We start from the raw sequence: 14,894 nt of genomic DNA on the forward strand, positions 1-14,894 counted from the left end.
AGGACCAGAATGACAGTTCTTTATCCCACATTGTGTGGAGACAGTAGCTGAGAGCAGTGTATTTTGTGGTAATATTATTCTTTATGCCTGAGGCTGAGGAGGAGCAGGAGATTATCTGAACTCTACTTCCCCCTCTCAGGATACCCCCTGCTGGACTTCAGTATCTTTTGAAGACTTTCAGATCCAGAAGCTTTGAATCCCCCTCCTACGGATGCTGCTTCTTGAGATTCAATGTGGGACCAGCTGCATCTCACAGGAATAGCTGCTGTGAGGCAGTAAAGAGACGGAGATACCTTGACAAGAAAGTGTCCCTGGATAAAACGTTAGATGTTGTTGCAACGCTGTCAGTCTTTTTTCACTGCTTATGCATAGAGGACTGAACATCAATGTGATACAGCACATTTTGTATCCTGAAAAACTAGAGAGATGTTATTAATACGACACACTTCAGAGGACTAGAAAGGCACAATGAGGCCAATAATTTAATGTTAATGTATAAATGAAACTTTATATTAACACCTATAGGCTACAATGTGAAGAACAATTGCAGTTGAAGCTATACATCTAATACAAATATAAATATTTGGCTGTCTTTAGTCAAACATTATGTCCTCGGTTGCGTGTTTCATTATTGGAATCTTAATTTCCATCATGACCTCAAGAACGGATGATCAGTAATATTTTGAAAGTCAAACATTTTAATTAATTGATTGGTTTTATTTGGGCAAAATCAGTGTAGTGACTGTTAATATGTCAAAGTTATATGTAGAAATAACTGCCAAATGTAATGTCTAAATCAAAACAAGTTTAATGTTAAAATGAATGCAATTAATTAATTAATGAAAACAATGCAGTGGAGTAAAAGTACACAATTTACCTCTTCATTGTAGCGGAGTAGAAGACGTACAAAGTAGCATAACATGCTCAAGTAAAGTACAATTACTTCAAACTTGTGTTTAAGTTCATTACTTGATTAAATCTACTTAGTAACATCACAACACTTACCGCTGCATGTTATAAATGCGTCAGTGTGTCCTTTCCATAGGTCCTTTCACAATAAAGCGTCGGATGGTTTGGAACAAAATGAGTGTTACGGACTTCCTGTTTGTCTAAAAGAAGGCGGAGTCTGTGCTTCAGACTAACGGATGGACCATCTGTAGTTTTCATTTCTCGTGTTTACAAAATTAGAAAACTAGCTTACTTCTTTCCCTTGCCAGCTGACAGTATGGATAATACACAGAGAGTTGGAGAGAAACAGTGACGCACCATACATTAAGAAGCCAGGATTCAAGAGTGCTGTAAGTCAAGTTTCTTTTTTGTTTCGCTTCTCAGGCCGTATTCACTAACCAAAAGAGTACTCCATGTCCGAGTATAGTTTGTAAACTCGGTAGCAATCTATTCTCATTAATTATTGATACTATGTAGCCTAAAGATGCCAACTGGTGGCTCCTATTGTTTTCTTCTTCTACGTTTTAACACGAATCTGCAGTATCGTAAAAAATGTCATGTGAAAGTATTTGTGTCCATGCATTGAGACTTTACTCAGCTGATGTAATGTAATGTGTTTACAACAGTCACACTGTACCATAGATAGAATGTAACTCGTGGAAATTGCTGTCATGCTGTTTTAATGTGTGTATTTTCGCTGAGTCATGATAGGGTCTGTGTGGTTATCTAACAGAAGCTTCCTGTGAAACGGCGTCAACATGGTGCAGGAATACCAGTCCCCTGTCCGGGTCTACAAGCATCCATTTGAGTTGATAATGGCGGTGAGTAGTGTGTTTACATCCAGGGCCATTATACAGGCAAGCTATGGTCATTACTGTGCATTATCTCAAACAACTCAGCTGGAGACCAAGGTGCATTTGTTATTATTGTTGCCAGTGTAGCTTTGACCCCTGCAATCTTTAGCCACCACTTTTGCCGTAATAAAAGTTAAATGTAAATTCTGAAAATGTTAATTAAACTGCTTTCTTAGTGGATTCCACTTTATTGCAGTTTTCAGGAAACCAGACTTTCTCATAAACCTCGACAGCTGATCTGTAGCCTTGTCTGCCTACCAGGGTAATCTGCTTCCCTCTGGATAGTACATAACATGCAATGAATGCTGTGTTGAGTGAATAGGCAGAGTATACTGTAAAGTTTAACACTCTTTTGTTTAATGAATGCTGTGGTGCTGAGCTGCTTAATGAACTTCACATTTCTTTATCCAATGCCAGGCTCACCATTTAAATGTGTTATGCCTATTTAACTTGCCTAGGTGTTGGATATGTATGCAAAAAGTAATGGTAAAGAGTATGCACAGAATACAGAAGTAACTGTTGCTCCATGAAGCTCTTGTGTTTTGCCTTGATGAAAGAAATTCTCAGTACATTATCATTCAATTTAATCATCAGAGCTGTTTTATCTTTTATCTTCGTGTTTACCAGAGATGCGCTCGTACGATTCATGGAGATAAGTCATCCAGCTTGAAACAAGCACGAAACAATACTTATTGCTAAATAATTTAAGACCAAAATGACAAATAAGCAGCTGTAGTGTGTTGTCCTGTTGTTATTATTTTAGAGGGCAGGAGTCCTAAAGTTATTTTTATATAATTGCTGCTGTTTAAAGAAAAAGTTTTAGTAGAATATACCGTGACATTTTTCCAGCAATATATGATTTATATTTCAGTGCAGCAGCATTCTACAGTCATTTAGATACATGTACTGAAATTACAAGCTAAATCTCACTTTCCAAACATTTATCCACCATGTTCATTTATGTGAAATTCTTGTTTTTGATACTGATGTATCGTTCTCTTCAACTCAATGCTTTACATCCATGTAAGAATGAGAGCAAAAGTAGGACACAGGTAATTCCAATTGCATTTCCGTGTATGTGTTTTCACCCACTTTCACAGCCTGCTCTTACTTGTTTTCTGCAGTTATACATTAAGCCGAAGCCTTGTGCAATATCCTCAGAGCAGTGATGCTGCAGTAACACTTTGCTCTGCAGACTATAACTCCTTCACCAAGCAGTCTTAGTTTGCACCTACACAAGCTTCATTTCCAAGGAAACTTCTATTACAGAAAATGTCAGATATGAAATGTATCTTGCATCCTTTCGCATAGTGGAAAAATATCCTATAATAGGTCTTTTGTGACAACTAAATAACTTCCCCTGTGAAAAGATCCAGGCCTAGAAAGCCTGAGGGAGAAGGTCCAGTGAATAGTCAGCCCCCATTTCTATCTGAGCCTTCTCATTAGTCTCAACAACAATCTGTGTCCTGGATAGCACTCGATGTTCAACTACTGACATCATTGTTGTCCCTGTCATGACACGTCTTTATGACTTTCCTGGGTTTTTAATGAACAGATAGACTAAGCTAACTGTGTGTTTGACTCTGGTAAAATTGCATATAATCAAGATTTGCTGAGAAAACAAAGCCTTTTTCTTGCTCCGCAGCCATTAAACTGTTAGCCGGTTTGACGCTAATGTGGAATATGCTGTTTAATATGTTGGATAGTATTCTTTTCTTACATAAGATAACATATTTTGTTGCTATTAGGTTCCCACTAATCTTGTATATCAGGAGTGATACAAATATGTTTCTAAACCATGCAGAACTGCTTTATGGTTACTCTATATATTTAACTGGCAGCTATTTTTTAACAATGAATTAATAATACACTATATTTATATAGCACTTTTGAAATTTCAACTAAATTGCTCCACGAGATCAAAATGGTAGACCAATAAAAAAAGCGATTTAAAAAAAGCTAGACAACAATTAACAAAGGAGCTACATATCAGAATCAGGATAATGCCGTATATAAATTGGTTTTAAGAAATGACTTAAAGGTGAATTCAGGCAACAAACCTTGTCAAAACACACCAATACAAATTAGTTTTTTAGAGGGAATTAAAAGAGGATAGGGAACTCCCCAGTCCTATCTGCTAAGGCTATAGCATGATGGTTAACTTTGTTCCCTGCGTAAGGTGACTTGTCAATATTTCCCCAGCGAAACCACGCTGCTACTAGTTATATAGACTCTGGACTATTTTGCATATCCTGAAACAACCACTCAATCAATATTGCCAGGTGAGCTTTTGTGAAATGTGTTTAGACAGAGTGTCACACAGTGTGCTGTTGACAGTACAACTCCATAAAAGCTATCACTGAGGCTGTTTGCTTTTATATGAACTGTTAAAGCCTCTAACGATTGAATGCATCCTAAACAGACAAAGACATCATGTAAATCACATGCTGTAGTCATGAGCCAGGAACAGTCTAGTCTAGACTTCTGGAAATATCAGCTGACCTTCTTGTAATCGGAACATTCAAAGCCGCTTTCCTGCCCAATCAGAGAGCTCCTCATAGTGGGCAGGATACAAGCAAAATCCTTCAGAGGGAACAGAATGTACAGAGCCAGGCACACCAAGTCTATAAAAAAACAAAAACGTACATCAACCCTAAAGAATCTACACATGTATTTTATAAATCATTTTCTTTCCCACTCTCAGGCCTATGTGAGGAGGTTCCCAAAGTCGCCCCTGATCCCAGTGTTCGTGGACAGTGAGATTGTCAATGAGACCCAAAGCAAGGATGGATCCACGGTGGTCACGGAGAGGCGCTGTATGATTGACATCGAGGCGCCACGGCTTCTGAAACGGGTACATCCTCTCCGACCTTTACCAGAGCATGAAAGGCCACGTGACGTTCATAACATTTGCTGTAATTAGACATTAGAACACAAATAGGAATGTTTGCCAAGACTGTGTCAGATGTGGCATTATCTGTCCGTTTGAAAGGTTGGTTTGATCCACAGTATTTGAGTGTCAACCATGTTTTTTTTATCTCCATGCAGATTGCTGGTGTAGACTACCTGTACTTTCTCCAGAAGAACACTCTGAATCACAGAGACAGGACGCTCCACATCGAGGTGCGCAACGAGACGTTTTCCAACAGGGTCATTGTCTACGAGTCCTGCAACTACACGGTGAGCCTCAGGATGGAACAACATTTTGATTTATTTTATGTTGTACTCACTTTATTGTTTTTATTCGTCACTTATACAATGCTTTCTGCAAAAAAGGGTCCCATTTATAGACGAGATCCCCACCGCTGCATCTGCATACGAACCTTGCTTTACTACCAAGTGCATAATTGTTCTAAATGATCCTCTCATGGTGTGCCAAATGCACTTGTATCTACAGGTTGGGTCTTTAAAGTCAATGTAGTGTTACTTGCTCCAATAATACCTACCGTGCTGTAACATTTCATGACGTTCCCCAACATAACCCCCACTAGCAATATCGTTTCTGCTGCTTGTGATTACTTTAGTACATCGAGTCATGCATTTTTTTCAATCATTATCTTGCAACGCACTGCTGATTTTGTCCTTTCTCATGACAAGTGTTGTAACATACTGTATTAAAGATGTAATGTACATCATACATTTTGATCCTCTTCCACAGGTTCATCCGGAGAATGAAGACTGGACGTGCTTCGAACAGACAGCTAGTCTGGATATTAAGTCCTTTTTTGGATTTGAGAACTCGGCAGAGAAGATAGCTATGAAACAGTATGCAAGCAGTATTAAAAAGGTGTGCATCTTTAAATTAACTTTAATCGACACCCCCTTCCACCGTTTCCCAGTAACTTAAAAAGTACTGTCTTCTTGTTGTGTTGTAGGGAAAAGAAATGATAGAGTACTACCTCAGAGAGCTGGAGGACGAAGGAGTAACCTACATACCTCATTGGACCCCGCCTGTTGTCTCCGGCACTATCAGGCTCCAGCTGCCCCCCCGCTCCATAGCCAGACCCATCCCAGAGAGCAGTGCTCTGACGGAACCCGACAGTACAGACGCAGACGCTGACGCTGAGATCGTGCCTGGCTCTCCTGACGGTCAGTGTTTCATCTCTAGTCACAATCAGTTATAGAGTAGCAGCTAACACCCAAAACAGTAAAGTGATTAGGTTAGAAGAATTGTGTTGTTGAAGTGATATAATCAATAGTTTACCAGTTTTACTATTAATATAATCATTTCTTGTAAGCCCTGTTCCTTTTTATATTGACTTTTTTACGGTAGATTTACCCAGGATGTAGATATTTACATAGGACTTAACTTTAAGTCTATCAATTATAATAATATGTATATACTGTATATAGGATTTTAAAAGCATTGAATCTCACACTAGTAAAAAATCAATTGTACTGCTCCTGTTTTCTCAGATGTATGCATGCGATATGTGCTAACTTTACATTGAGCATGTTCTTTGGCCTGCAGACAAGTTGGATGCCGACTACATCAGGCGTTACCTTGGTGATTTAACGCCTCTGCAGGAGAGCTGTCTTATCCGACTGCGCCAGTGGCTCCAGGAAACCCACAAGGGCAAGGTCAAATACACACACACACACACACACACACACACACACACACACACACACACACACACACACACACACACACACACACACACACACACACACACACACACAGAGAGAGATTGTTTGACTGCACAGAAGTTTGTGCAATTATGAATTATGTAAAACGTACATTATGCCTGGACATCTGCCCACTTGGTGATTAATAGAAAGCGTTCATTGGATTAAAGGTTGGGAAAGGTCTTTGAATGTATTATTCATTTTAACTTTCAGATTCCTAAGGATCAGCATGTGCTCCGCTTCCTGAGGGCCAGAGATTTCAACATGGACAAAGCCAGGGAGTTCTTGTGCCAATCGCTCACCTGGAGGAAGCAGCACCAGGTGGACTTCCTGTTGGACACATGGGAGCGCCCACAGCTGCTTCAGGACTATTACACCGGAGGATGGCACCACCATGACAGAGGTCCTTGTCTCATACTGGCTGCCTGCCAATATTATCTCTACTCAGTTTCATGTCATTTCCCTGCCTACTGTTGTTGTACTGGGGGGGGAAGTGGACACTCCGCAGTGAAGATAAAGAGGCGGGAGAGGGTGTTGTCTGTATTTAAAAAGTGCTCATGGATTTAAATGGCCGGTTAATTATTGACCGTAAAGTCTGAGCACCATCTGTTGTAGCTCCCATGTTTAAATATGAGTCATTGCTTTTAATGGAACAGCTGGTCCGCCAGGCTGAGTGAGGACGTGAACACATGAAGTGATCTAACTTGATCTGCCTATTGACTTGTGGTGTGCGTGTTTGTGTGTGCGTGTGTGTGTGGTTTAGAGGGACGTCCTCTGTATATCTTGCGACTGGGGCAAATGGACACAAAGGGCTTGGTGCGGGCCTTGGGAGAGGAGGGACTGCTGAGACAGGTAACATCAATTAATGCACGTTTTTGCAAAAGATTGTAACGACAATTTTAATTGAATAAGAATCCTTCAACCCCAAAATGTGTCATAGGTACATCAATTGCTAACCTGCTTTGTTTTGTATTCAGGCCTTGTGACTGAGGAATAATACAAACATTTTGAAAAAGTCTTTGAATACTTTTTTGTCTGTTTTAAATAAATAGTAAAAATATGCGTTTTGGGAGTAGTGAGCCTACAACTGGATAAATAAGTTTATAATGCTCTAGTTTTGGAAGCGTTTGCTTACACATTTTTCCAATTAGTCATGCCTTTTACAGTACGTATTTCATTAGTCGTTCACAGTAGAATTGTGCTAGAAAAGATTATTGTCACAAATTAATGGTATCTATGATCATTTTTTGGGCGAAGTACTGTATACCTTTGAATTTGATCAGTTACATTAATGCTGCGACTTAATTATAACCCAGGTCCTGTCCATCAACGAGGAGGGTCTGAGGCGTTGTGAGGAAAACACAAGAGTCTTTGGTCGACCAATCAGGTAAAGGTTTAAATATTAAGTCTACCTTCTGTGATTACCCGCAAATCACACACACTTAAAATCCACGTCCATCTAATGTCTCTGTCAATGTGTCGGTCAGCTGCTGGACCTGCCTGGTGGATCTGGAGGGTCTCAACATGCGTCACCTGTGGAGACCGGGAGTGAAGGCTCTGCTGAGGATCATCGAGGTGGTGGAGGCCAACTACCCCGAGACCCTGGGCCGCCTGCTCATACTGCGGGCCCCCAGAGTCTTCCCAGTGCTCTGGACCCTGGTGAGAATACATGTCTGCCATTAACGTGGTTTTAAAGAGGCCCTGTTATGCTTTTTGGGGTTTGCCCTTTCCTGTAGTGTGTTCTATAGGTTGTTGTGCAAAGGCTAAAATCCCACAGTTCACGTTGTTTACTTCCGTAACATCACTATCTAAAACTTGCGGTTGAATTGGCTAGTGCTTGAACACAGTGTACGTGATAGGCTAAGGGGTGGAACGTCTCTAAGCAGTTGACCAATCACAACAGAGCTGACCAACTAAGCCAAAAATAAAGACCTTTTTGAACATTAAAGTATGTTTTACATGCCACAAAATGTCACTGTAGAAGCACAAAATACAATATGAATCTGCAAATGAGCATGATATGTACTTTTTAATTCATCATCTGAGTGTGGAAGATTGTATGTAGATTTACAGTACGGACCAGAGGTTGCGCTAGTTTTTCATTTTGACGGACAGGATCGTAACATTTCCGTCACAATCCATTATAACCCGTGGGTCTGTACACACTCTGACGCGGGGGGGGGGGGCGGGAGAGCACGCTCGTGAACTGTCAACGTGGGGGCTGACACTCGTGAACTGTTAGCGCCGGTGTTATGCATGCCCACTGCACCTCGCAGGAGTGCACCACAGCGTAAAGCACTCGCAGACATTTCAATGATTTGTACGGGAAAGTTAGGTTTGGAAACGATATCATCTCCTTTTTGGCGGGCATGCATAACACCGGAGCCTCGCTGCGGGGAAGCTTTGGCGCTGTTCTGAGTTTGTCCTAATCTGTCAAAATGACGGACTGCTTTCAGATTATTCCGTCATTGTTTAAAAAAAATCGGTCATAGACGGAAAATATTCGGTTAACGCGACCTCTGGTACAGACACAGAGGATGAATCTTACTGGGTGCAACGTTGTGAATATGAGAATATTAAAATAAAGAAATGAAGGGGAATGTAATTGCAACCATGCAATATGCTGATCCTCGTGGGGGAAATCAGATCATTGCTACAGTACAGCATGATGGTATGGTTTGTAGTAATGGCATTCAGCAAAGAAATAAATCAAAAAAGTAATAAAAGCAATATACAGTGGAGGCATTATACAAGCAGATTTTAAGTATATGCAACAAATGGAAAACTTCTTATATAGTATGAGCTTATATGATGATAAAATAAGTATAAAGTACAAATTCAGATGTTTAGCACCACCATCAACCAGCCGATCTCTGTACGTCTTAAAGATGAATATTCCAGAGTTTCATGGATTGACTTTAGTTTATTTTATAACATGCTGTTGCGTTTTCTGATATTTGGCGTGTTGTTCCCAGGTGAGCCCTCTGATTGATGAGAATACCCGGAAGAAGTTTCTTGTTTACGCTGGAAACGACTACAAGGATCCAGGAGGATTGGTGGATTATATTGACAATGAAATCATCCCTGACTTCCTGCGAGGAGACTGCATGGTGAGTCCACAGTGTACCGTTCATAATGCATATAATAGTGTTCAGACAAAAACGTTTAAAAAGACTATATGATTGTAATGATTGCATTTTTCCTAGTATGTGTCCTGCTTTGAAGTCTGAAAGCTAGTGATTTCCTACATCGCATGAATAGAGATGATTATGTGGATACAAATGGCAACGGCTGGAGGTTTCTTCTGGAGGCAGCATATTGTAATAGTTTTTTAAATTGCGGCCATAAAAATGTTCAACGGTATTTGTCGATTTTACTGAAAGCTTTAACAATATATTCAAAGTATAAAAATGTAAAAGACAAATGTGCTTTCAGCCCCCAAGGACTAACACACTGCATTTAAAAAAAGGCTTAGCACATGGACAAGACTAAAAGTATGTGCATGGAATTCTGCGACCGACTTTATTAGAATTTTAGTTTTGAAGTGTTTCGAAAGAGATGCTCAGATTTTATTCCAGCAGAAATCTCTACAAAACATGAGTTATACACAGCCCTGAACATGTTGATTTATACTGATACAAAATATGTACCAGACTTTTTATCAGTCGTTATGGCTGCACCTTCTTTAATGGACAATGGCCATTTAGCTTCTCGTTTAACCCTTAAGTGGGTCTTTTTGGACCCGGTGAGCTGGTTTTCTTGAAGTATCTTTGTAATTACATTTTTGTATCATTTTATATTCCAGCTATTCCTCAAAAAACAGGTTTTGGATATCATGCCATTCACATTCTAAATTTACATTTTAAGAAATTGTAGTTTTTGTATTTCTACCCCAAGCTTCCATAAGTGGGTCAAAAATGACCCGCATGCATTTCCTATGGAATCCTCTGGGAACCTTTGATTCTTATCACCTGTTGTTGTCAGGAATACATTCACTGTGGACCACACAGACTACATCACAAGTGACACCTCTCAGGAAGGTTATTTTACACAGCAAGATCTGATACCTGTCAGTATAATAATAATACATTATATTTGTATAGGGCTTTTCAAGGACTCAAAATCGCTTTACAATATAAGGGAAGGTTAGGGTGGGGGGGTATAGGACTATCAAACTTGATCAACCGGCATGGATTGATGGGGGGTGGGCTATGAGTAGACAAGAGGAGAAGAGATGAGTTTTGAAAAGGGACTGGAATGCTGTGAGGGTCTCAGAATAGCGGAGATCTTTGCATCAATATGTTCAAAACATTTTTTTTCAAAATGTACATTTGTTTTCTAAAATTATAAATAGTGAAAAATTAAATTATAAAATATTTCTAGTGTGAATCAAAATATAATACTAAATATTATACAAGTGATTTTTCTTAACCAAAATGAAAAATGGCATAAAAACGGGTCGTTTTTGACCCACTTATGGAAGAGTGTGGGGTCCAGTCACTCGTGCATCTAAGGGTTAACAAACAAACAGAGAAATGTCCACATGAAAACCTACATTTATGCGAATTGTCACTTTGTTCAGCTTGTTTTTTTATTTTCTGTCCTCAGTGTGACATCCCCGAGGGAGGTATGGTCCCCAAATCTCTGTACAGGACGGCAGAAGAGCTGGAGAGTGAGGAGAACCGCCTGCTGACTGACTCCATCTATAAGTGTGCCTGTATTTTCAAGGGAGCCCCATATGAGGTATGACTCCTGCTTTTGAAATAGTTTTTTGAAATCCACAGATGATATTATGTGGATGAGGGGGCCACCTGCTGGAAGGAATCCACGCTGCAGTTTTAGATTAATATACAACTGTTAAATGGCCTGCTGTGAGCCGATCTGTGTTTCTAATCTCCTGACATCCTCCTGCAGATGCTGATCGAGATCACCGAGGCCTCCTCCGTCATCACCTGGGACTTTGACGTGTGTAAAGGAGATGTACATTTCAACATATACCATTCTAAAAGGGTCCCACAGCCCCCTAAGAAAGACACTCTCGGGGCCCATGGCATCACCTCCCCAGGGGCCGTTAACGCCCAGATGATTGACAGGAACTGGGTGCTGGGCCAGGACTACAGCATGGTGGAGAAAGCCCTCATCTGCAAGGAGGGAGAGAGCGTACAGGTCAGAGAGCTTTCTAACGGCACTATCACCTGTCTTTATACCTGAACTTAAAGGGGCCCTTTTATACATTTTTGGCATCCCTTCCCTGTAGTGTGTTGTATAGGTTTATGTGCATGTAAATGGTCTGTAAAGTCTAAAATCCCAAACCTCCCTCACAACCCCCCCGGCCTGAAGACACTTCGATTGGACTCCTTTGTTTTCTTCCCTATCATAGAGACATCACTGTAACACTGACGCTTCTATTGAATAGCGCTCCAACACATTGTAGGTAATTGGCTAAGGGGTGGGGCATCTCTAACCAATCAGAGCAGACTGGGCTCTGGTTTCAGACAGAGGGTGAAAAGAGGTGCTGCAGCACAGGCAGTATGAGAAAAATAAAGAGCTTTTTGAACATTAAAGCATGGAGACATGTCCCAGTAGAGGCACAACATATACATATGAACCTGAAAATGAACACAAAAGGTCACCTTTAACTTTAGCATTGTCCAATAATATTTATATATATACGAAACTATACAAAAACAGTTGTATTAACTTACATTATTTAAAGAATATATTATCTATCATGCCATCATAAACATCCTTTCTCAAGTATAAATACTGTATGTGCTAAAGTGGCTTTTACAATGTCTGTTGTTTTATAGCAAATTCAATTCTCCATCACCGGCAGTATGAGAAAAATAAAGACCTTTTTGAACATTAAAGCATGTAAACATGTTGCAGTAGAGGCACAACATACAAATATGAACCTGAAAATGAGCATAAAAGGGCATCTTTAACTTACAACATAAACGTATTTTCTCAAGTATAATATATATCAATATGTGCTAAAGTGGCTCATACCCTATCTGTTTTTTGAAAGCAATTTAAATTCTCCACCACCTCAGTCTCATATTAATACTCGGCTCTCCTCTGATCAACAGGGCTCCCACGTGACGCGCTGGCCCGGCTGCTACATCCTGCAGTGGCGCTTCCACAGCTCCCCGGCCTGCTCCGCTTCCAGCCTGCCGCGAGTGGACGACGTGCTGGCCTCGCTGCAGGTCTCCTCCCACAAGTGTAAGATCATGTACTACACCGAGGTGCTGGCATCCCATGACTTCAGGTCAGTTTGTGCCCCTGCTCGTGTCCTGTCTTTCTTTGTGTTACACTGAGGCTGTGTGGGCTGATCAAAAATCAATGTGATATTTCTGGAAGTAAATTGTCCTTGCAGATATGTTTAATAATAATTAATAATAATTAATAATAATAATAATAATTCCTTACATTTATTATAGCGCTTTATCAATGACTCAAAGCGCTTTACATATACACACATTACACATATATGATACATGCAATGGTCAGATACTGTGGACAATACCCACAGGAGCAAGTTCAGGTGAAGTGTTTACACCTGTTTCATGTGGTGGAAGACGTCCTCAGACTTATTACTAAAGTAAATAAGCAATGCTGAATTGTTAAAATAATCTGTCTGCAATTAAAATTCATGCTTTCAAAATCTAACTTGATTTAAATTAAAAACAGTACTGTAATAAAAAAAATACTCGTTCCAAAATTAAAAGTACTTGTTTTGAATTTGTATGGCCCGTTTTAGAATCATATATTAATGGGTTAATGGGGTTGACTGTAAATGCATTAATGTATTCTGGGTGGGACTTTTTGTATTTCTTTGTACACTACTGCTGGATATTTTAACCTATAATCATATATTAATGTATATTTAGTTTTAGCTTTAAATCCTTATCAGTAAAATAACCCAAAACAAAAGCTGTCAAATAAATGTAATAAAAATAACAATATTCACGTCAGTAAAAATATAAAATAGTGTCAGAAGAAATGATCCAGGAAAGACATTTCAAAATTGTATTTATTTTCAGTACTTGAGTAAATGTACTGTACTAGAACACTTTTTATACGTTTTTTCATTAGGTAGAATTAACATTTCTCTTCTGTCTTCTTCTGTTATTTCAGGGGATCCATGACCAGTCTGCAGTCCAGTCATAGTGGTTTCTCTCAGCTCAGCGCTGCCACCACCTCCTCTAGCCAATCACACGCCAGCTCCACCGTCTCCAGGTAGCATCTGCCCGCCAGCTGCCACCGACAGCAGGGCACTTATCATAGTGACATCTTACTCAAACTGTGCCTTATGCCTCCAGAGAGGCAGCCTTACACTCACACTCGTAATGACAACTTGATCTAACAACTGAGGGTGAGGAGAGTATTATGTCAAATGTTTATGAATAAATAAACGGTTTTTCTGGTTTTTTAAGATGGGTCAATACAGTATTATTGGTAGGGGATCATGTATTTATAAGTTTCCAGCCCATATGATGACTAAGTTGTTTGAATAATAGTGTACATTATAACAGAAACAATGCACAGTGCCAATATCTTGAGTTGTAGTTTCATGTGTCCAAAACATCTGCTGGATTAATTTAAGCAAAATTAGATTTTTACATACAATTAAATTAGGTTTCTGTTCAATGCACACAGCGCCTGTCCCTGAAGTTGCATTTATTGCCCACAAGATGTCAGAGTCCTCCTCTGCTCTGAAATCTGCAGTGTACTCTTCACATGCATTTCCCCTCACACTTTGTCTGTCCTTCTAAGAAATTGTAAGTGTTGTTTAAATAAATAATTTATCACAAGCATTAATATTGATGTGTGTCTTTATATTACATTTTGAGAAAACAATAACTGCTGTGCGGGAGATGCAGTGGGGGAAGTAATTTTGCTGGAACGATGGGTTATTAATCATTTGTACAGCAATAGGTGAGATGTTAAGAGCATGCAGATAATATGAAATCTCTTAAAATATTCTGTGCATGTCATGTTGATGTTTGGGCTTGTTAGGCAGAGCTGTTGAATTTTCTGGGGATGCTAATTCCAATGCAATATTGTGCAGTGTCTTGTAATCCGGCACAGGTCCAGGCAGACAACAGATTTGCATAAAACTTTAATTTCCATAAATGTATCAGATGCTTCCAGCAAAAGCTTAATTGAATTTCCTTGTGTTGGTTGTTTCCCTTGGTTTGCAAATGTGTGTCATGCTGCTGCATATCACAACACAATAACACAAAGTTAGGTAGATTGAGTTTTCTGAAAAGTTCTTCCTGGCATGTCCCGGTTGTCTGAGAGAAGAAGTGCAGTGACATTGCCAGAAGCTTATTTACAGAATGAATCAGTCTGATGACCTCCCAAGACACACATTGTCCATGTAAATAGTAGCGCTTTTTTCTCTTATACATCTAAATTGCTAATAAAACCCGCTCTTCCAAAGCAGTTTGGTCATTTAAG

At 39.7% G+C, this 14,894-nt stretch overlaps 1 protein-coding gene across 1 annotated transcript; it reads left to right on the top strand.

Moving 5' to 3' along the window:
- Window positions 1-1,109: 1,109 nt before the first annotated feature.
- Window positions 1,110-14,252, top strand: LOC117535403 (SEC14-like protein 1). Its single transcript, XM_034199858.1, has 16 exons — window positions 1,110-1,298; window positions 1,682-1,769; window positions 4,507-4,656; window positions 4,851-4,982; window positions 5,461-5,589; window positions 5,678-5,891; window positions 6,274-6,383; window positions 6,645-6,834; window positions 7,195-7,283; window positions 7,748-7,818; window positions 7,919-8,090; window positions 9,407-9,541; window positions 11,040-11,174; window positions 11,346-11,597; window positions 12,521-12,699; window positions 13,569-14,252. The coding sequence occupies exons 2-16, from the start codon at window positions 1,707-1,709 to the stop codon at window positions 13,672-13,674; spliced, it is 2,127 nt and encodes a 708-aa protein (XP_034055749.1). The 5' UTR covers window positions 1,110-1,298; window positions 1,682-1,706; the 3' UTR covers window positions 13,675-14,252.
- Window positions 14,253-14,894: the final 642 nt, after the last annotated feature.

Source organism: Gymnodraco acuticeps, unplaced genomic scaffold, assembly GCF_902827175.1.
Source record: "Gymnodraco acuticeps unplaced genomic scaffold, fGymAcu1.1, whole genome shotgun sequence".
Classification (NCBI taxonomy): Eukaryota; Metazoa; Chordata; class Actinopteri; order Perciformes; family Bathydraconidae; genus Gymnodraco; species Gymnodraco acuticeps.